This window comes from Orbicella faveolata, unplaced genomic scaffold (assembly GCF_042242905.1).
Source record: "Orbicella faveolata isolate gen_17 unplaced genomic scaffold, um_ofav_v1 contig_47, whole genome shotgun sequence".
NCBI classification, from domain to species: Eukaryota; Metazoa; Cnidaria; class Anthozoa; order Scleractinia; family Merulinidae; genus Orbicella; species Orbicella faveolata.
The window spans coordinates 4588340-4612301 of NW_028301577.1; the positions used below are offsets into that span (position 1 = coordinate 4588340).

Genomic DNA, 23962 nt, shown 5'->3' on the forward strand with positions numbered 1-23962 from the left:
TGACAAAAACATAAACGAATTGAAAATGTCGTGTAAGTCATGTTAACGAGTTTCACATTGGAAAGAAGCTCAAAGGAGGAGAAATTTTTTCCATATTCAAGGGATGAAGACACCGCCATTTCATTTTCGCTCGTTGAGCACTAGTTTAAAACTAAGCCGTTCGTGTTTCAAAAGAGGGGGGAGGGAGGTCGTGGGAGTGATACCACTGTTTGAGTTATATTCTTAATCAAGCTACGATGGCCTAAGGACAAGAGTTAACATGAAACATTCCAGTTCCTAGGGCCCGTTTCTCGAAAGCCCCGGAAAATTTCGAGCCCGAAAAGCCATTTTTAGTTAAACTGTATCTAAAAACAGGGAGGTGTATACGCCTGAAGCTTCATGTATGAAAGGAACCTCTGTTCATATTAAGAATATGTGAATAAAACAATTCTGTAATTATAGGGTTTGAGATTTTGCTACGGCTTTCTGGGTGCGGAATCCTTTCGGGACCTTCGTGAAACGAGCCCAAGGCGGGGCCAAGCCGCATACAGCATTTCAAAGAAAAAAATGCCACGAAATACCAAAAAAAGACGTTTATTGTACACATTCATAAAGAATACAACGTATTTTTACACGAGCGTTAAAAGGTCTTCAATATAAAACTGAAAACCATCACAAACAAATAAAATCGTTCAAGCTTCAAATTGCACTTGGTTGTTTAATATCACGTGGTCACCTTCAGTGGTATCTTCCGAATTCTTTGACTGTGAGGGGAAAGAATATCATAAATTAGAAGCAATACAACATCTGACTGGAGATGACTGGAGGCAGCGTTAAGCCATAGTGCGGATAAAGGAGCGCTCTACATTTATTACGCTATGAGCTTCAAATACTCCTCAACGGCGAACGAGAAGCGAAAAAAACTGTGACGCAACTGAACCCAGGCTGTTAACTAGCTAACGTGTCAACTTATAAAATCCTTTTAGAAAGTTCGGTCTATTGAACAATTAGACCCGTAGCCCTTGCGGGCTACGGGTCAATAGTCCTCTAGTAGCGTAACCAATTAAAATGCAGGATTTGCATTAGTCCACTAGTTGGGTGATACTAAATAATAGTATAAATCTAATAGTGTTCTATCAACCTCGTTCCCAGGGTCTCTCATCTTACCGCCCCCTGGAGCGAGCGAGGGGGCGGTAAGATGAGAGATCCTGGGAACGAGGTTGGTGTTCTATTACGAATGCCGTTCTCTGATTGGCTTTGCTACTCACTATCTGTATACTGTTGTAGATAGTGAGTAGCATAGCAGTGTGCGGTTGCCGGTTAACAAACTGGCGGTCGCTTCTTTGCGTTTTCGAAGTGTCCGAGAAGAGGATTTAGCTAAAGTTTTGGAACCACGAGTACATTTATACTAAAACAATTAGATTATGAGCTCGAGATTTTTATGCGTGATAGTTGACTTGGGCTGCGTCCTCGTCAACTATCACGCGATAGAAATCTCGAGCTCATAATCTAATGACTAATGACTTGGAAAGCTCTCATTTTAGCGAATGCAAAGTGCATGGTGCTTGTTCGTCCGACAGTTGAGGAAAGTCAATGTGCAGTTCATTATATCAAGTGTTACCTGGATCCTGTTTGTGGCCCGCCAGACTGCGTCTTAGAGACCACTGCTTGCTGTGAGGCGCGGAATTGATTATCTAATTTGGAGAAAATACCTCCTAGGAACTACAGAAGGAAAAAAAAACATTAGGCAATAGAAAATATTTTATACGTGCCTCTGACGAGTTACGAGAACACAAGTGGAAATTTGGAAGAGCGAGTAATGCTGCGAGTCCACAAACCGCAGGTGATCCTTTCCACGACTTTTTCGACTTCTCCCATGCTTTGGCTAGTGATTCCATAATTGAGATTGAGACACGGAGAAAATTATTTTCTCTCACGACTAAAAGTCTCAAAATAAACTGAGCACAAGATATGACCACGAATATATAGAAACGTGTTAATTGGCTCTCAATCACTTATGAAAACAAATAAAAGGTACCTAGACTAGAACAAAAACAAAACAAAAGAAAAAAAAGAGAGAGAAACATCAGAACATCTTACTTCTTTGGGTTTTTGTTTATTATCGACTTTCTCTTGTGGAGTGTGAGCCCGCTGTCGTGCCAAATAAGACACCAGTTCAGTCATGCGCTTTTGATCTAAGAGAGTGAAAGAACAGATAAATTGTCAGTGATAATGTGTGAGGAGAGAGAATTAGATAATTAAGTACGTTTTATATATTCGCTTTCGCTGTCGGAAAATATAGAAGTCCAACATAGATATATTTGTTTTAGCTCGTTTTGCATTTCTGAGTTACAGGTTACTGTTCCAGTTCATTGACCGTAATGGACACCTGCTAGTTTGTTGTAGGATCATAACTGTAATAAGCGTTCAACTGTAATTGCTACCTGCGATAGTCTTGTTAAACTGTTATCTACCTGTGTTGTTTTGAAAGTTATTAATCTTGTAAACGTTGAATTCTGTTAGAGCCAATCGAGCTTTCTGAAATGTATTAGATAATATTTAGTTAAGAATTTTTAGTAGCTTTACCTAATCCTTTAGAATTGCGCTTTCGGCTTAAATAGTCGTGCCTTGTGAAATATTCTTTGGTTACATTCTGGCTGCATTCCAGTTATGTTCCGGTTGCATTTTGGTTGTGTTCTTAGATTAAAACGATATCGTTGGACCTAAGTTCTGAGTGCTGTTGACGTCTCTCAAGGTAATTCCCTGTAACAGATCCGGTACTGATCCCCGCAGCAAGAGAGTTTCCCAGGTTTTTACAGAAGTGCTTTCCCAGGCCAAAAACCTATTATCACAAATGGTAAACCACGTGTAACCAAAGAGTTTTTGTACACTGTTGTCGACACAACTTCTAAAAATAAAACGTAAAAAACCAATTTTACTAATACGAGGCTCTTGTTGTACAAAGCTTTAAGTGCACAGTGGAACCCCGCCTTACGGCCACTGCGTTATTGAGGCCACTTTATTCTAGCCTGAACAAAAAGCCCAGTCAGTCATTTTCTTAGCGTCGGTGTAACTAAGACCAGGGGCCTGTTTCTCGAAAGACCCGGTAAAATATCGGGCCCGGTAAGTCACCCGGTAAGTCCCCGTAAACTTTTCGGGTGTTTCTCGAAGCTCCCGTTATTTTCGATCCCGTTAATTTTTCCGGTAACTTGCCCGGTAATTTACGGGAGGTCGTGACCTCCCGTAAAGTTACCGGGGAGTCACAAATGTTGCAAAACCAAACAAAATGGCGGCCGGGGGCGGACTTTTTTGTTTCAAAGACGCCCCTTTCTAGCCGATATGGCTGACTGGGAAGTCATTGAACGATTTCGGTTCTCACGAACAAGAATAGAGTGGCTCGTTGAGGAGCTAAAGAACGAATTGGAGAGAAACAAGGCGAGAAACTGCCCGCTGGCGGAACCCACGTAAATATAATTGTTGTTGTTGTTGCTTTTTTTTTTTTACAGTTTGAAGGCGTTTGCATGGAAGCGCTATGTAACTGTGAAGTTCTACTTTATTGTTTTTCAAAACCAACAAACGGCGGGAAAAAAAATTAATGAATAGATAAACACTGTCATGTAAACGCCGATCACTCGCCGCTCGTTTTCGAAAAGGCTTCTTTGTATGAACATCAAAATGGGTTCCTGTTACGCAAACCTGATCTTACTGCAAGCCAAACCTTCCTGTGTTTTAATTGCAGATTTTTTTTTTACTATTTTTGGAGAAGGGAATTAGAAAACAGACATTCTACAAAAAGTAAACATAATAGAGCGATCGCGTAGAGTCGCATTAGGCAAGGTGCACAAATGCTGACAAATGTTGGTTATAGCATTTCTAGCTAGATGAAACACGAAGAAGCGTACTGTACTCACGATAGATAAACGAGAATAAAGAACATTAAAATTATTCTCCCCAATCACATAATTGTTTCAGTCGCATTTCCATTGATCTTAGCTTGCTTTATGCTAGAACAGTCGATTTGGGATCAGTGAAAATTACGCTTGATGTTTGCCGGAGAAAACGATTAAATCACGCCTAAAAATTTTAGTAAGATCCTTCCTTATTCCAAATATTCTGTACACTTACTTAAGCGAAATTCTTATCAGTATAAATTGGTGAAATAAGTGTTTGTAGCTAAATTTCGAGTTCTCAAGTTCACACTGTTTCCTCGGCGGTCCGCAGATCCTGTTTGATTGCTCGGTGAACATTTTGAATTAGAATGAATCACGGAAAAAGACAACACTCCTAGAAAAGAGCGAGATTGTCGATCGAAGTCTTCGAATCGAGCTACAAAAGGCAATTGATCATCACTTTCAAATAACATGACCATGCAAAATGACGATCTCTCTCAGTTGCTCTCCTTTGACACAACGATAACTTCGAAGTTAAACTTCGCACTGTTCTTCAAAAAGCATCACAGTCGCAACGACAACAGAATCGATCAGAATGGAATGTGTACGTATAGTCCCAAGTGTTTCTCCTTCTCTCGTGAACGAGCGTGAAGCGCGCGCAAGAGATTGGTAACAACCCGTTATTTTATCGGGCCCGGTAAGTACCGGGAAAATTTACGGGTGCTTCGAGAAACGCTATTTCGGGCCCGGTAAAGTTTCCCGTTAACCGGCCCGGTAAGTTATCGGGCCCGGTATTTACGGGAGCTTTCGAGAAACGGGCACCAGTTCTTAACCTATAATCAAGAGATGATTTATTTTCACGATTTTCTCAGTTTATTTACCTTCTTCTCGTTGTGCGTCTTGATTCCATCTCGCAGATCGTTGTGAATCCCACTTGTAACTTTTAAACGTGCTGAAACTTCAAAGCAAATAAGAAATAAAGATCAGAGGCGCTCTTTATTCGACACAAACCAAGATCGATTACTTATCACCAGCTAAGAACGCAGGCTCAGTTTACTGATTCTCTGGGATTCTGTTTGGATCGTAAAAGGTATTTGCTAAGCTCGATTTCCGCCGCTCTCTCGTGTCTGGTATACGTTCCTCCTTCCAGGGAGGCTCCTTTCCCGAACAGCGGCTGATAATCGAGCCTAGATATTTGTTCCTCATACTAAATAGTACACAAAGCCAATTAATTAATCACGTACTCTTTTCTGGATGCGGACGTGACTTTTCTTGGAGGCCGTGGTTTTTCTCGGGAAGAGACTAAAAAAGAAACATTAAAAAAGTTACAGGTCGATAGATTAGACACTTTTTCAAAATTTGCACGTAACAATGATGACAACGACAGCAGGAGTTTTCCTGTCTGGCTTTTCAACTCAACAACAACAACAACAACAGATTAGATTCTAACGTTTTTGATCCAAGTCATTATCCTCAGATTCAGGCTGGTCCTCGTCTTCTCCCACATCATAGTCGTCCTCTTTATTAGCTGTCTGAAGCTTCATCTTCCTCAGTGAGCCTCGGTGAACCAATCGACTGCGGCTTCGCCTGATAGAGGGTAAGTACTGCGAGGACGGGACAGCTTGTGATTATTACATGACAGAGTATCAGTTCGTTTATGCCGGCTGGGCAAAGGTCTCAACCTCGTTCCCAGGGCCTCCCTTCAGGGGGTGGGAAAGAAGAGAGATCTTGGAAACGAGGTTGCAAAGGTCTGTGGACAAAACAGCCTAATGGACAGGGAGTGTTGCTAATCTCACTAGTCCATCCCCACTCTCCCTTCCTTTCCACTCTACATGCATCATTGTGGTTAGAAGATTGTCATTGCAAGAAGATTTGTTACTTCACATCACGACTTATGCGGATTACTATTCATACTTACCGTCGGAAATTCAGACACTTTTCGGTCACTTGGGTCAATCATGTCCGATAACGCACTAGTATTAGTCTGGCAAATACAATAGAAAAAAAATCAATAAAACAACGTTGTAAAGAGAATTGCAGCACTTTTGCATGGGTTTCTCGGGTTTAAAGATGAGTAAAAGCTGTTACTCAAAGCTACAAACAAGAAGGTCAAATTAACACAAATAAAAGATGCCTGTAGAACATCGAAGTGTTACCTCCAAATCTCGGACGTGCATGCTCGCTAAAGCGATCTCCTCCACACCAAACACGTTCAATTCAGCAGACCTGTTACAAATTCACAGGTAAACAAACTTGCTCGGTATTAATAACAGTATTTATGTGCTCCAACTTCTATTAAATGATCTCTATACTTTTCCTTACAAAGTATACGCCTCTCTTTATCTCGGACCTCTCAATCTAGAGTACAACATAACATGACCATAAGGTCACTACGTCAGAAGTGGGGATAGGCCCTTTGTAGGATTCGGTCACATGGTACAAAATCAGCCATGCTGGGATGCAAGTTACACAGTGGGACTTCCAAAACAAAGGAAAGTCAAGCTGGACTTGTTCAAGTTGCTTTGTTTTGAATATTTCCCACTGTGTAAGATCTGGCCCATTATGGTGACTTTCAGTACGGCGTGACCGGATCGCGCAAAAGAACTCTTACAAGGCACTGATAAATTTAGTTCTGCGCCCCAGTAATGTTGTTCAAAGGGTGTATAATGCTGTCCGCCGGATAAATCACTTTCCAGTGGATAGCATGGTTTATTTTGCCAACACTTCTCCACTGGATATCGATTTGTTTGGTGGATAGCGTTATCCACCCTTTGAACAACTGGCCCCAGGTGGATTAAAATGGGCTATTTTGCAGTTGCGAGGTTAGCTACCTGGTCTGTGAATGCAAGCAAGGCTGGAGGTGACCTTGCTTTAATACAGAACTCTCTGTTTTGTTTTTCTCATTTAAATGCACCTAGTTAGCATAAGAACAACTTGATTTACACAACAAAAGCAGTGAGGTCTTTATCAAAACAAGGTCACCACCAGTCTCGCTGCCATTTAAAGGCCAGGTCACTGAACAGACAACTGTAAAATGGTCTATCGTCATCACCTTGCACTTGATAATCTGCGGTATGGCACGCAGATAGCGCTCCTATGCGCAAACAAATCCTCCACTACCGCTGGGTTATTGGTGATCTTTTGCTGTCCTTGTGAGGCTGAATTCTTATTCGATGACAACTCTGATGCCGGAGGGATGTCTGGAACTTGCTCGGAAGTTTCATCCATCTCTGATGGTTTGTCTTTCTCTGGTTGAGATGAGCTCTCTAAATAAAATCAGATTCATGACCATAATTGCAATTAGTTTGCTGCAATCAATGTTCCCTTCATCGTGACATGCTCAGTAAAAAGCAGTGGGAATTTATAAAGTTAATTCGCAACCTCGTTCCTAGGGAAGACAAGAGACCCTGGGAACAAGAAAAACCCTTATCAACTTGTAGCCTGCGAACAGGCTCACCTTTGAGTCACGCGCGTGAGCGGCGAAGAGCAAAGCGATCCGGCCGGAAGGAGCCTGGTGAAGAGGCGCCAAGAAAGGTCTCAACTTCGTTCCCAGGGTCTCTCTTCAGGGGGCCGGAAAGAAGAGATTTCGCGCAGTAGCGCGCGCTTGTGCTCCAACGTGAGCCTGCTCGCAGGCTAATCAACTTGTGGCTAACTTGTGAATTATTTCTATCATAATACCACGGGTGTTATCACTTAACTCCTACACTTCCATCTTTATTGCCACAAAAAGTCGGAAGTCGGAAGACAACTTACAGAAGTTCTCTCTGATGATGCCAACACGTGACTTTGCAGTTTTTAACTGTGAATATATGTTCTTTAGAACAGTTTTCATTTGCGTGTCGTAAAACCAAAACCACAGTAATCACCCTAGCAAATCAAAAAGGACAAGCAATCTAGTGAACCAATCAAAGCTCGAAGTAATTACGTGTAGCTGACGCAAAGGGCGGGAAAACGCGTGCGGGCGAGTCACGATCGTTTTTGGTTTCATTTCTGATTGGATGAAAAAGTGGCGCGAGATTTTTAAGCCAATCTTGTAGCGTAGTTGATGCAAAACCAATCACCTTTCGACACTAAAGGGAAAACCGCTCTACTTTGATTAACTCACAGTAAGAACTAGAAATGTTAACAAATGATAACTATTCTATCCTCGTGTCCCATACACAACAGGTCACAACAACGAGGAGCCATTTCTTTGAGATTCGCAGTTACTTGTTTCACGGTTTACTACATTGACAGAAATTTACAGCAAGTAAAACACTATTACTTTCTTCTCCTGTATTTTCCTGCGCGTGTTCCTCGTTATTTTCTGTTGTAATGTCTTTGTCTGTTTTCTCGTCAGCTGGTTCATCTGCACTGGTTTTGCTCTCTGCTGCGGTTGATTGAGGGGAACTTAACGTCGGTTTGTGATCACGTACACAGCATCCCTGTTGACAACACAAATACACTTCAACTTTGCCTAGTTTCTGTACGGCTTTCTCTCAGGTCTTCACGGTCAATTCACTTCGGTGTCGTAGCCGAGACAAAGGGCTGGACCATGTGGTCCAAAAGGGATTCACCGCGGCGAACTATTGAGGCCTAGGAACTTTGCAGCACTTCAACCAGTTTCGTAAAATCGAGAGCTGAGAATAGCGACAAACAGACAGCTGATCTGATGTTTCGCTTTATATAATCCTGACGGTTTAGCTTACACCATTCTTTGCCGGTTCACCACGCAGCCCACTAGCTATTATACAAACATTAAAACAACCAAGAAACTTACAGATGTCTCTAAAGACGGATCAAAATGCAGGACTCGCTGCTGACAACACGGGTACACCCCAACTATCTTAGTAGCCGTACACTCCATGTTTCCAAAATCCACAGCCATTGGGTGATAAATACAGTGACCCAGCTCTGTGCAAGGAAAATAATCATCGCACCGATGGCAGTAGAGAATATTCACTGTGCCCCATAATCTGTGAAGAAAACAGGATGAGTGTGTCACCCAGAAATCTCTTTGCTTTGTTCTCTTTGCTTTGTTCACGTACAGCGTACTTCAACCAATCAAAGCGCAGATGTTGTGTTCTCAACCAATCAGGTATGTGTTGAAGATCGTGACGTATGTAACTGTTCTGGCGCTTGCCGCCGTCTGCGCGTTTCTGAGCTCTGATTGGTTGAACGCTAACCATGTGATGGTCTCTGTGGTGATTTTCAGTTTGTTTTCATAGTAAAGCATGTATTGTCAAAAAAAGAAATGCTTAGTCAGGTAAATGAAAATCATATAAAAGTTTAACCTTTTTACAACACATTTAGGTCGAAAAACTATGGTAATTAAGGACACTATCATCTCAAGTAAAAAATTGTCGATTAAAAAGAAAATTCCTCCAAGAACATTTCTGAAATTATTCGAAAAACATTGAGGTAAATTTGACACTGGTCTCACCTCCAGTAAACCTCTTTCCAGGATTTCACTTCTTCACGTAAACCAAGGAGGTAATCATTTACATCCCAACTAAAATCTCTGTATATGAAAAAAACATAAAGAAATTAAAAACGAGAACAAAACGAAGAAATTTGAGTTAAAAAACGATCGCTTTATCAAAAAAACGCGATCACATCAATAAAAATACTAAATAGCTTGAAGTTATGTCACTCGTCTTTTTGTCCCCCAGCGTCCCTCAGGGGAAGGGAGAGAAGAAGGGGCTGAGGCGATGGATCAAATCCCCCCCCCCCCCCCCCCACGGGAAAAAAGTGTTATTACTTACACTGGAACCGGTTAATACGGTCACCAACGGGCCATGAAAATTTGGTCGTATTACTGAGGTGGGCGTATTAACGGGTAGGGTCAAATTTCAAGAGTGGTCTATGTTGAATGACATGTTAAGATATATATCACAATTATAAGTACATACAAGATTAACAATGGGAAGATGAACATAACTGGTTTGCGTGGCCGTATAAATGGGGTAAAATTATAAACTTAAGGATTATCCAAGCTTATCCAAGTTTGGGTTTCAGAATGTGGCCGTTGGCCGTATTAACGGGGTGGCCGCATTAACGGGGTTTTCTTATAAGTAAATGTTTGGGCGTTTCGCCGAGACAAAAAACGTGGCCGTAATAACGAGGTGACCGTAAGGCGCGGTTCCACTGTACTCCGAAGATCGAACTAATTCTTCTTGGTCACCAGGTTAAAAAATTATAAACTGGGGGACAATAACTGGGCCTGTATTAATATTCTAAGAAATTGTTAGACTTCACGATCAAACACAAAGTTTTAAAAGCTTTTGTTGATGACAAACAATGAGAGAATTTTAAAGATTTGGCATTTGGAGTAAGAGGGTTAACAACTTCTAAAGAAACTCTCGACTGGGTCAGCAATCACTCACTTTAATAAGACTCGTAGTCAAATCTGCCGAGAAACGAAATCTCACCGTGAATGAACATAAGACACCTTTCCTCTGTGATTTACCATCATTCTGTTTGGAACACATCTGAGTTTGCCTTGTGATTCTGCAGTCAGAAGCTTTCCACAAGCAATGCACCTAGCAAAATATTCAAGCCAACAACATTTACGTTTGCAAGATTGTAAAATTTGTAGTTGTTTCTCTTTCCGCACAGAAGGGAGGGGCACTCCAATATAAAAGCTATAGGGGTATGTGCCGCTGTGAAGGGTATGGTTTTCAGGCAGTTTAGTCTGGGATAGGGTATAGAAATCAGAAACGTTTCGTCTAGAATAGGATATTAGGGAGCTTAAGCAAACCACGACGGCAACGGCAACGAAAACGCCGTCACACAAAAGGTTTAATGAGCAAAACAATAGCTGTGCACGTGCGTTATAAATCTTTGTACATTTCTTTGCCGTCCTCTGCAAAACAACAACGTGAAAAGACCAAGTTTTGGGTATTTTGAAGAACGTGAGCCACGACGGCTAATATTTCGTATTTTCTTCTAAAATTATTCACTGGCGTTACATCTTTAGTTTGAGTAGCGTTTTAGACCGCTCGGCTTGCAGAACAGTTCTAGATAATTGCGAAATTCAAAGGTAAAATTTAAGTCCATTTTTTTCCAGCCGCCGTCCTTGACGTTGCCGTCGTCATTGCGTAAGCTCCCTATAATTTACCGGACAAGTGGCCAGTGTATAAATAATTTAGTCCAGACCAGCGTTCTTTACGGTCTGGGGTTCTACCGAGGTTCTGTGAAGCAGATGTCCTGGCTCTAGCGAGTTTTTTTCATTGACAAGCTACTCATTCGTGAAATCTTGTGTGATTTCACTTTCGATTTCTGCTACCCTGTCCAAACCTCTCTTGTAGCGAAGCAGACGTTTATAACATTTAGAGCGTCAAATGCAGGCGGCAAGATCGCTCCCGACGTAAACGGACAGATTGACTTTTGTTGAATGTAGGATTCAACATACTTTCACCTTCTCCTCACTGGAAACTTTTTATTTGCATTTATTGCATAGAAAACAAAACTTGCACGTTGAAATCTTATTGGTTATTTCGCATTGTGAAACAATTCCACATTCTAAAATTATCGCAGGTTTCCGGTTCTCGCTGGCAGCATCTCGCGTGTACGCGAGTGTCATATTCTATCGGGGAAGTTTACTTGCAAACAACAAAACAAAAGTTTGACGTCACGAAAATTGATCTCGCAGATATTTTGTTTCTCAGCGCGTGAAATAAGACCCCCCAAAAATCAAATACTCTAACTAGCCCTGTTTTATGGAACGTAATTTCTGCGTATAGCAAGAACTGGTTTTTCTGTTTCCGGATTTCAGATTCCAGAATCAGGAGTCCATGATCAGGAGTCCACGTTACATTGCGTTACGTTGCGTGGGCTGGGTTGGGTTGGGTTGGGTTGCGTTGCGTGGGTTGCGTTGCGTTGCGGTGCCAAAAAGAAACAAGGGGGTTTCAGTCATTACATTGTCCAATCGAAAACTCGGATGAGCATGACAGAAGGTCTACCATGAGCTTTCAGAACATGTCATGTTGCAACATCCGCACTGAAAACCTATGGGTTGGACAATGCTTGTTCCACAGACTTAAGGTCTAGTTGTCCCTAGTAAGTTTGATTGGATGTTTTGTTGGCTGTTACAGGTTGTTCATGATCAGCATTTTTTCAGTCTTCTATTTACCTAAACAAGGTGCTAGCATTTGACGATGAACTTGATGATAGTCTTGGATCAAACAACTCCTCTATTTTCTTGCAAAACAATTTGCTGCAGGGAAAAACAACCAAAAATGCCAGTAAAGACTTGCACAAAGTTATCTACTGAAGGTGGTAGTGAAGGTCTTTTCTCACTGCATATGAATTTTGTGTAGGTGACTAGCAGCCCGGGGGGCACTGCCATACAAAGTACCTCCCCCGGGACTAGCAGTTACCTTGCAAAGACACAGATCAACAGCATTAGCCAAGAATCAATTTACATGTAGAACTACATCTCAATGAGAAAAACAAAACTTATAAACAGATAATTCAGCTTTTTATGCACGTTGTCTACTAAATCCATGTTCTCATCTAAGTCTCTCATCTCTGTGCATCTGTATGACATTTAATTGTACAATCCTATGTCTTGAGAAACTGACCTTTTAAATTTATCCTTGCGATCCTTAATTGCCTCCAGCTCATTGTGATTAAAAAGCTTTGCCATTCTTAAAGAGAGTCCAGTTAAAATCATAAAATTAATCAAAATCTCAAGGCAGTTATACTGTAATCTCTGAAATACTTCTTTCACAAGCACAGTTTGCTTAGTTTAGATTTTCAAGTTCCTGTTTCTTTGAATTTTTTCAGTAAATAGAAACTTTGTGCTATAAAGAGAGAAGTACCAAACCTGCAGGAAAAAAATTGAACTCCACTTGTCTAAATGGTCACCCTGTAGGCTGGTTCAACTGGTTACATATCAGTGGTGTAAAATTTGGGAGCTATGTCAACTTGGTGGAAGATGTATTAACTTGTCTCTTTCATGTTTCCACCTATGTTAATGTAACTTGTGCCATGATGCAAAGTCATCAGTTTAATCAATGATTTGATTAACTCTAACTACTTTATTTTCTCTCAATTGGCTGCCTGTGAATACAGTTGTCTCCCCTCACTCCCAGGCGGCTGTAATTACAGGCTAGCTGACTAGAAGCACCAAGGAAAAAATTCCATGAGGCTTATAACTTTCACAGACTTCAAATGTGAAAAAAAAAAATGTTCAAATGTTGTTGTTTATAGTGGTCAATGCGCTTAGCTACACCTAGCTAGTTCACAGGCATGCCACTTTAAATGAAGGAAAGAAATATATCAACTAAACGTAATAGGCTTAAAAATCCCAACCGGCGGGAGGCAAACCAGTTGGCTATTTACAAGCATGACTGAGGAGTTGAACTAGAGTCTACCGAGAAACAACTCCAGCTGAGTGGTCAGAGCGGGACTTGAGCCCGCAACCTCTGGATTTCAAGTCTGGCGCCCTAACCACTTGGCCACGCTGCCTCCTTCTAGTGAACCATTGAAAGACCACCTATAAGCACACACAAAGGCATGCTGCAGAGCACTTGTACATGTACGTGATAAAATTGTCCCATGTGACTGCATTCTTTCCACATACCTGGTGACGAGCTTGTCATTGATGCAGTTCATGTTACAGGGTGTGGCTACAATAGACGTCATATTCTGATGACAGAAGTCAATGCACTCAGTTACCTGAAATAGATCACCACACAAAGACTCAGGAAATATGCATTTTACTGTGTCACACTAGTCTTCAATCTGCAAATATTGATTTCAGGTTTGAAAGTACATAGTTTTTTTATAAAACTAATTTCATAATTAACGTGTACCTACCAATGCATCCATCTTTAGAAAATCCGATGATATCAAGATAGATATGACATTATTTGGTTCTGTGGGGACAAAAAATACATGTATTTCAAATTTACAAAAGGTACTACATGTATATAATCCAATTATGGCAATTCACACTGATATATGATTGAACAAATCAGTGGAAAAAGGCATAGCTTGGGAGAGGAAGGAGCAAAAGACAAAAGAGGAGGGAAATGTGGGAATGTCGAAAACTCATAACGGAAACACTACGAACAAACCATACATTAAACCAACAAAGAAAAAAATGTACAAGCAAAAGCAGGGCCAAAAGCTAAGCAGAAGCCTGGCTGCTAATCCACTAGTAAACATTAAACACACTAAATATTACACCAAATTGAAATTGAACTTGAGGAAAAACTAAGTTCACTAAGTTCATACAGTTTTCAACATTTCTTGGAGGGGTGTGGCAGTCCCCCATTCTCCAGAGAATGGTTAAAAACACATAACAGAAAACAAGGTTTTATTTTTTCTTTTTGAGACTGTTTTGACAAGTGTTACAAATGCTTCTGACCTGCAATGTAGCATCCCCTTTGATGCTTTGCTTTTTTTGATACAATACATTGTATAGAGTACTTCCAACAATTTTAACAGTAGGTTTGTTATGCAATAGGCTCAATTTGCTGTTCAAGAAGTCCTCACCAAGTTTGGGTTTTCTTTCTTCAGATGTCGACTTGTTCTTGTCATGAAGCCGTCTCTTGACATATTTCATCAGCCAATCAAATATCTGTACATCACAGTGCACAGAAATATCTACCTCCTCCCATCTCTGGGCTTCCACTGACAGATACTCCGCAAAATATCTCATCTCACTTATCAGCAGATCCCTTGGGCAAGTGAAGTCCTGTTTCACTGGACAGGCCAATAATTAAAAATGTGTAAAAATTGATAATGTTATTACTAAAATCAGTAAAAATTGTATCGCAAAATACTTGTTACTAATAATTAGTAGTACATTATTTTTTTAGTAATAATATAAACATGAGTGTTTTACTGGAAAATACACCACTCGTAAAACTCATACAAAACTGGAGGGTAACAAGTTATTAAAGCTCAGTGAGTAATTAAGAATTGGATTATTACCAGTTAAATAATAATTTTGGTAATTAAAAATAAAGTTTTACTTACAGTTCTTGCTTTCATCACACACATGGATCACCATGTTAGGCCTACAGGCAAGAAGCAATAAAGAGAGTTTCAGTAATGCAGCCTAGATTCCACTGTGGATATGATTAATCAAATGTTATCATAATGGCATATCAGGAGATTCAGATAGTAATACATTAAGGTAGGAATGTAACAGAACTTTGCAAAAAATTGAATTTACATTGAAGGGAACATATTTCACTCACCCTTGCAATGACTCTATACTAGAAACCTGTGATCTGGCTGATGAAGCCTGCCTGGGAATCGGCCTCTGTACAGGAAAAAAATAACCCAGAGCATATACATTTATGGTACATAACATTATTCAACCATTCATACCGGAAATGATATGTACAATCTAGAATTTCTTAAATTCTTGTTATAAAGTACAGAATTAGAGAATAAGTGACTGTTGATACCACCACCACTTGCACTGTCTCCCTTTTCCAAAACAATTCAAAAAAACCAAAATGAGACAGCCAAATTAATTTGGCCAATCAATTTAATCAATTTTCAGAGAATGTTTCATCAATAACTAAAGATGTACTGCACTGTTGCAACATAGATTTGGGTAGATATGATCTTAACAAACTAACATTTTATTAATAAGTAGTATATCAGGGCTAACTTTTTTTCACTAAGTGACAACTTAAGAGCTTAAACATACATTACTTTATGATAAAACAACAAAAGTACCTGCTTAGATTCTCTGCCAGTTTCCTGGTAAGATGTTACTTCAGATGTCCTGAAAATTAAGTGTAGAGTAAAAAAAAAATGGGAAAATGAAAAATGTAGTAATTACATCAATTTTCTATTATTATAATAATTATTATTATTATTAATATTATTATTTAAATTAGCTAATTAGTTTATGTAGTAGGTCTGCAACAGTCCTTTGGCTTTTACCATTTCAACCTATTTGTCAATTAAACTACCGATATATCAGGGCTGTCATTAAGGGCCGTAAGCCATAACACCTGTTACGGCTGAGTATGCTTAATCTTCCCTTGATGCTATGGGTGAAATCCCCTGTTGCTTAGAGAATTCACCCCCAAAGTAACAAATTTGCTATGGGTGTGGAGAATAAGGCTACAGGTGACTAAAAAATTAATGACAACCCTGTACATGTAAACTAGATATCAAAACCATGTCATTATTCATGTGTATGTTTAATTTTTAGAACTGAAAAAATATTGAGAAGATCAATCATAAGACTTACAAGTTTGATTACCTTTCATGGCCTTCGCATCATCACATCAGAAGCAACACAAAAATTATGGTGATACAAGAGAAACCCAAAAAATGAAATTAGTAAATGTACAATTTTTCACTGTTTAAACACTCTGGACCTTGTTACAATTATATTTACTTGGAGGCCTTAGACAGTGTTCCAGATAATTGAGGGGTCTCAGGTCAAAACCCCCACAAGGTCAGCTACATGACCCAACAAATTAATAAAGAAAATTGTCAGTAATGATCCTCGTTGGCACCCTGCCTTCAAAAACTTATCTGGAACCCTGCTTAGAGAGTGGTGGTCATGAATTATTTGTCCCGCAACTTGACCATAAAAGCAAGTATTTCATGCATAAATTATACATGTATATATTCTACATTCAAGGGAAGCAGTAATTCTTTGAAAAGGTCCAGGATAAGTTCCAGCTGCACTTTGGCCTGAGGATGGTAAATTACCTTAATACAATTAAATAAACCTGTATATGCTAACTAATAGGTCTGAGCAAGATAGTTCTAAGTCAGTGTGTAGTCCCAGAAAATAGATCCATACCTCCCTCACAGATGGGATGTTCTTCTAAGAAACCCTCACCCCACCCCTCTGGAAATTCCATTAGTTAAGCTTCACACATTTCTTTAAATTTTTTTTGCTTTTTCAGAACCTCTGGCACCCCTCAGGAAATTCCAATCTCTTCTGTCGGGTCAGAATATGGATATTTTCTGGAACTGCACAATACAATCAGTCTAACCTGGATCATGATCAGCAGCACTTTGTTCCTCTATAGAGTTAGCTTCTCTGGTAGCTGGTTGAGAGTTTGTTCTAATCGTCCCCTGTGTTGCTGTCACACTTGCTGATTCTTTATCATCAGCAAAATGCAGGACAGAGTTAAGGAAGCTGGAAAGGTTTTTGGAACCAACAGATGAATGCATCAGGGAGGGATTAATCGTACTTAGTGCTGCGGTCTGCTGGATTTCTTTCCACCTTTTGGCACACTGGAAAATATTTATAAAAATAAGATAACTACACATCCACTTCTCATTTATCAGTGTGTATTCAAAAATTATTGTTGATATATGATCCAAAAATAACCTGCATTGACACAGACATCACTTATCAAAATGCCCTGACGTTTCCCTGACTTTTGATTTGTACTGGTAAAAATACAATTTCCCTCAAATAAATACAAAATGTCAGATCTAGTAGTGGCTTCTGGAATGAACTTATAGCTGCCCTTTCAACTCATTCAATAGGACTGGTAAGTTTTCAATAAATTCTCCTTCTTCATAAAGTAAAAATATCTTTAGTTAGTGATCACAGTGACTCCAAATGTTTCTTCTAGCGTTCAATGGTATTAAATCAGCCATATTAAATTATTTCAATTTTCCCTGACTTTTTTTCAAAATGTCAATTTTCCCTGACTCAAAACAAAATTCTCTGACTTTTCTCTGAACTTGAATAATTTTTTTTTCCCAAACCATTCCTGACCTGTGGCAACCCTGGCATTGATGTAAGCTCGTCTAATGCCATAGCACTATCTTCAAAAAGTCTGCAGGGTGTTTAGTAGCAGAGCATCTCTGCATACAGATACATATTTATTTTTAACAAAGCCACATTTAGCCTATTACAACAACAGTCACCTTTTATGAAGAATGTATAAGCTTACGTATGAGGGAATGTTTTTAGAATGATATGCAGAACACAAAGTAAGATAATGTGGTATTTTGTCAGTGATTGCAATCTATTTGATTAGATCTTGGATAAAATTAAAATATCAAACCTGCTGTGGCGTGCTTCCTGGAATTAACTTCGCTACTCCTTCCCAGTTTTTGCTCTCTGACTCCCTGAACTCCGAAGAATTCATCAAAGTTCTCAGCATTAAATCCACTGCCAAATTTTGGGACATCATTAATGTTTGTTTTTGGCTGCAGGGAGTTAAAACTTGAACAACTTTCAGTGCATGTTGATCTTATCCCCTTAAGCTTCTCCCATCAAAGAAGAACATGATATCAGAGAGAACGACATAATCTGGACCAAAAGTAGCATAACGAAAAGTGGAAAATTGTTTTCAATGGTTGCGAAGTCTAAAAGTCACCGACGGACGCCATGTTGTATCCAAGCAGCTTTTTAGCCTCCAACCCTCCTCGGTCAGATATCCCTCGAAGACCAACACTTCGCGCGCTACTTCGCGCGCGTAAATTCGACTCGCACGTTGAACGCGAGTTAGCTGTTATCCATTTTACTCTGTTTATTATTTGGCCAAGAAAGGTTTCGAAAAGAAAGGACATAAATCAAATATTTTCATTTTCCCTGAGTTATGGTTGCAAAACTTAGAAAGGATTTTGCCCATCCCTGAAATTTTCATTAGCGTAAAATTTGATACTTTCTGAGCTAAAAGTCAACCAAAAACAAGCTATACCTTGAGTAAACCGACATCGTAAAGAATGTGAGTTTGCTCAAAGGTCAAGAAAAGTTAGCCCAAGTCTTTTGGACTATAATAATAATAAAAAAAACTAAAAGACTACAAACTGACTACAAACATCCACCAAGCCAATCGGATTACAGCATTTAATTCATATTGATTGCTCGGGGTAAAGCTATTGGCGACTATGATACAAGCTGTGATGAAAGGGTAACATTTTTTTAAGAAAAGTAGTGGCTGATGTATACATGTAAAGATTTAATTAAGCAAAAGAGCAACGTGGAGAACAGCTTAAGACAGAAGTGCTCTGTAGAGAAAGTTTTGATTTTTTCTCCTCTATAAGTAAATATTTAAAATTCAAGTCAAAATTTTTTAGTTTATTGAAGAGCTTGCAATTAACGAGTGAACCGCCCATTACGTTTTGTGTTCAAACAAAGTAATTAACACTTTAACATCCATTCGACCCGATTCGAAAAAGTGCTATGCTGTTGTCCTATATCCTTTACGATCAACTTGCCTTTTTCTTTAAAGAATATTACAGGCATAACCGTGTTACTGCACGTATTTGGTAGCACTTTCAACTTTCAGTTACGCGCTACGTGTGTGTTCGTTACGTCAATACGCGTGGTGAATCGTGTACCGTAAACGTGATCGCGTAGTCCCTCGTTATTATTGCCGTCAGAAGAGGTGTCACTTTTATGCAAAACTACTGAGTTGTAGTAAGTACCGACAATAATTGAACTCTCACAATAGATGCATTTTATATGCAATTACAACGCTACCTATAAAATAATCATATCTGCAAATGAACCTTTTCTTTTACTCATTTCAAACTTGAATGGATTGCAGATACTCCAAATTTGCCATCATCGTTAAAAAAAGTTTTCTAATTAGTAAGTCCAAGAAGTCAGAAGTACCAATGTTGTCAGTAGTGAACGTAAAACTATATGCCCCCACTTGTAAACCTCGAACTTTAGATTAAAATTTGATATATTTTCCTCAGGCTACGATCTTTTCGTTATTGAAAAATCAACCTGTTATTAATAATGAATGCATTTGGTGTTTTAATATTTCTTTTACTGATTTATACTGAAAATTAAAATAAGTTTTTACTGCCAGAAGACGTTGTGAAGCTGTCTATATTTTGTATTAATATTTGTGGGACGTCCAAGAGAAAGCTGGTCTGGGTTCGATGAGAAAAAAGCGTATCTTACGAGTTCTCATGGAACACAGATCACCCCACACTAAATAACAGCAAATTATTTTTAGCCATTCAGTTCCACTTCGCTCCTTTCTCGTAAAAAGTAATTTACAGAACAAAGGAGTTAATGCAAATTGATGGGAAAATATACAGGTGGCTTTGCTTCATTTATAACATCACTAAAATCACCTTTTGTGTTAAATGTTTTACCCACGCAATTGGCACGTTTTAAATTTAGAAAACTTCCAGTTGTCAGGAACAGATTCACTTGGTCTTGTTGCAGTGAAGCGGACCAAACATGAAAGGTGAGCCAGGTTTCAACTGTTTTTCCAGTTGGATAAAAACCGGAGATAGAAACGTCAATTTAATCCTTTTTCGACAAGCAAAGTTCAGAAAGGCACAATCGTGAAATGCGTTTTTAAATATTGTTTACTGGTCAATTCCGCCAGAGTTAACGAACTTTACATGGTCTTCCACAGCTTTCAACTAACCGCACTGTTTTGTTGGTTTTAAGACCAATATTTTCAAATATAGGGTAGTGTGTTCCCAAATGTTTAAATTATTACTTTATATATAGTTTTTTTTTTTTTCTAAATCTACCGCTACCTTGAATTGAAGCTAAATAATTTAAGTAGGTGATTGGCAAATTTAGAATTTGTGTCCCTTCATCTACGAAATCGTTAGGTAACTTTACCTTACAGAAACGCTGGTAGATTTTAAGTGTGGTTTTCGGTTTGCCGTATGAAAACAAATTGTACTTGCTGGATTAAACCTTTGGATTAACTTTCTTCTTCACTTAGGAAATGTAAATCTAGGACATAGTAAAAAATTGCTTCTTAAGTTTTAATTAGAGTGAAACATTTTAGCTCTGCATCATAAGTTTCATCAGTGGCTCACTTAAAGTCCTCCCTCCCTTCTCTCTGAACCGAATAGTTTTTACGAGAAGAGTCATTCGCTTTCCTGATCGACATTTCTGAATCTTAAATGTAAATAATAACGTTTTAAGATGCGATGCCAACCAAATTTCTACTGACAAACAACAAGCTCATGTTGCAGAACGAATTCGTAACGTTCGACATGGTTGTTTCGGCCAATTTTCAACAGCATCCTGCCAATTTTTGACTCGAGTCGAAGAAGAATGACAAATTGATAGCAAGCCACAGCAGGGACTCCTTAAACACAGGAAGTTATAGTTTTAATAAAGGAGAATTATTTAAGGTGATCCCTTGAACCTGTGTACGGTAATGATACATCGATGGGTGGTTTTGTTGACAAACGCGAATGCGAGGTGATAATGAGAAACTAGAAACATTTTCAAGGAAAAAAATTGCCGCTAGAAAAAGGTCAAGTTCAGGGTTGACCACGATGAATTAACTTCATTCCCTTGAGCAGAGCCATTAAAGATGTTCTATTCTTCGTTTGACTTCATTTTAACTTGAGGACAAGACATTTCTTGTACCTGCATATAGCGAGTTCAGAAAATGTTTTGTTAATGAAAGGGCACGTGTGTTTTGGTCAAAGTTTGTGTTTCATGACGACACTTAAAGCAAGTAAACAACGCCAACAACACCTAAAATCAGGTCAGAGAAAATTTTATAAGACACATTTCATGTGAATGTTACTAATTGTTACGTAGTGACTATTTTTTATCATCAAGAAATGTTCCCCTTTATAGCTCGTTTTATTGCTTGATCTTCACTAGTTTTCAACTCCAAGCGCAAACTTTAAACAGGTCTTTTACCTGTGTTACTTTGGAGTAGTTTTGGTGAAAGATATAAATGCTGAGTTCATTCCAAAGCCGAACGGCTTTTCATCCTTTGAACAACAGGGCCGGGCTACCGTTATGTAATATATCAAACACGAAAGACCGTGTTTGACCACATCTCCAAACACCGAGAGGAGAGATGAAAATACGACGCGCAGTATTTTTGACGAACTTCGAGGTGTTTGGAAATGTGACCAAACACTGTCTTGAGTGTTGATTTATCTTCTCAATCGAAACCAAAACTAAGGAGAAAACAGAGAAATAAAATCGTAAAAATATATGCCAATTAAGATCAGATATCCAAACACTGTCACGGTCATGGTTTCCTTTGTTTAAACATGATGAAGTATTAATGAGTTTGAGAAAGAATTTTCTACTGCGTTTGAGTCTTCTCGCAATACATACCTAACTAAGTACTCCACAACGGCGCAACGATGAAGTCAAGACCTATAGATATTCATTTAGTTGTGTTACACGGCATGTACAGGAAGTTGTTTTCAGCTCTATGCATTAAGTTAATTTTCATTTTCTTTCCGTTATTCCTTAGGCTTAATGCTTATCCAAACTGCATGTCTACTGTGTTCACTGTTCGTATTGGTCTCGCCAGCGCCTTTTGAAAACGAGATTCGTACCACTGAAAATGAAAAAGAAGAAACCCTTCCCCCGATAATGCTTGCAGTGCCAAAGCGTTCAGAAAAAGAATTCCCCGAGAGAGAAGAGAACAGAGTGCGTGATGAAGAAGAAAATCGAGAAGCGGAGGAGAGAGAACTCTCTGAAAAATTTGAGCGTCCGTTTAACGAGGAAAATGCAGAGGAGTTCTTTAGAAGACTAGAAAGGGAGCTTGCTGTGGAATTGGCTGAAAGAGAAAGTCATGGTGAGGAAACCGGGAAGAAAGCAGCGTCCCGTGGCTGGGAGTTAATAGGGAGGGAAGCTCCTGAACAAGATGAAGAAATGTTTGAAGAAAAAGATGCGAGAGAACTTGCGGAGGAAAATGAAATGGACAGGTTTAACAGGGAGCTTGAAAGAGAGACGGTAGAGAAACTGGCCAGGGAAATAACTGAGGAGGAGGAGAAGGAAGAGGAAGAGGAGAAGGAAGAGGAAGAGGAGGAGGAGGAGGAAGAGGAGGAGGAGGAGGAGGAGGAGGAGGAGGAGGAGGAGGAGGAGAGAGAATTCCCTGAAAGCGATCAAGAAAGGTACGAGAGAGAAGAACATGAGGAAAATCCAGCGCTGAAACGGAAAAGGGAAGAAGAGGAAAACCGGGCCACAGAAGAGGAAATGAATTTTAGAAGAATGCTGGTAGACCCAAGTGAAGAAATTCCTGAATCAGAGGAAAGTTCTGATGAACATCAAGATCTGAGTACACGTGCCGAACATCCTCCTAAACACATGCGCGAATTAGAGGCTGAAAGGGAACGAGAGGGCTTTGATTTCCGTGGAAACAGGGAGCGTGAACGTGAGGAGTTCAGAGAGAGGCAGCGACAGCGCGCCCTCGGAAATGGCAGAAAATTTCACGAGAGAGAAATGGAGGGGCGCAAACAGCGTCAGGAAATAGGTTCCCATGGGGCAAGGCGAGAAGAAAGAGAAAGGTTCCGGGTTCGAGCCCGCGGGGAGTAACAGACCGTAATCGTAATGTGACTTGTCAATTTTCTTAAATAATGTTTCCTGTTTGTCAATATATCTCCAACATTTTTAATCCCGTCAACACTATATATAAATTCACTTTTTTTGTCTGGAACATTGAACAGTTTCCCTGATTCATGCGTTATAAAGGAATGACAATTTAATCTGTAGACGAATGCTCTCATTAAATCGTGTATTACAACACAAAAATAGCGAGTCTAATTGTTATATTGGCTCATCTCGACCAACTTAACCTAGATTTTTCGACAGAGCAGTGTTCAATTGAGTTTTGTAAAACTAAAACCAAACCATTTACTTACCAATTAGACTACGCAGCTAATCTCAAACCATAGTAAAGCAAAAATCAAAACCAAAACTAAAGTAATTGCCTGATTACTTTCGACAATCATTTGGAAACTGCTCTATAGTACGTTTTCTAAATTTACCGCAATCTTCTCTCGTATTCACATTCAGGTTCGTATCTAGTTCATCATCAAACTTTCATATTTTTCGATCTTTGCAGACTTTTATTCTTTGGGTTTTCTTCGACGAGGAAGTGTGACGAAGATGATCGTATACGTCCCACGAAATGCCTAAACTCCTTCAACACTCATTGCTGATAACCTACTAAACAAGGACCCTTAGTCGTGATCAAATTTGTTATTTCCTTACTTATCCCTAGACACGCCTTATTTTTATAACTTTAGTGAGAAGGTTCCTTTGAACTGCGGAGTGAAGTGTCCCGTCCACGAGCTCAACATGACAACTGTGCTCTTTATGAGCTGGTATTCTCAAAGCACTGGTTTGCACTTAATCACTGCAGGGGAATACAAAACAGTACAACTGAACAGAAAAAAAGAAGCAATCG

The 23962-nt window shown here is 39.4% G+C and overlaps 2 protein-coding genes across 2 annotated transcripts; one reads left to right on the plus strand and one right to left on the minus strand.

The window, feature by feature from the left end:
• Window positions 1-557: 557 nt before the first annotated feature.
• Window positions 558-18211, minus strand: LOC110066523 (SANT and BTB domain regulator of class switch recombination-like). The gene is made up of 24 exons (XM_020773755.2): window positions 17867-18211; window positions 16838-17081; window positions 16090-16099; window positions 15555-15603; window positions 15065-15129; window positions 14841-14881; window positions 14355-14564; window positions 13674-13732; window positions 13438-13532; window positions 12434-12499; window positions 11983-12066; window positions 10280-10390; window positions 9292-9369; window positions 8629-8824; window positions 8134-8293; window positions 6922-7135; window positions 6026-6095; window positions 5788-5853; window positions 5320-5473; window positions 5114-5171; window positions 4751-4827; window positions 2080-2174; window positions 1601-1701; window positions 558-743 (listed from the first exon to the last, which is right to left on the minus strand). The coding sequence occupies exons 1-24, from the start codon at window positions 17993-17995 to the stop codon at window positions 704-706; spliced, it is 2472 nt and encodes an 823-aa protein (XP_020629414.2). The 5' UTR covers window positions 17996-18211; the 3' UTR covers window positions 558-703.
• A 1655-nt stretch (window positions 18212-19866) lies between these two features.
• On the plus strand, window positions 19867-23304 carry LOC110065602 (uncharacterized). The gene is made up of 2 exons (XM_020772756.2): window positions 19867-20014; window positions 22022-23304. Exons 1-2 carry the CDS (start codon window positions 20008-20010, stop codon window positions 23086-23088), a joined length of 1074 nt encoding a protein of 357 aa, XP_020628415.2. The 5' UTR covers window positions 19867-20007; the 3' UTR covers window positions 23089-23304.
• Window positions 23305-23962: the final 658 nt, after the last annotated feature.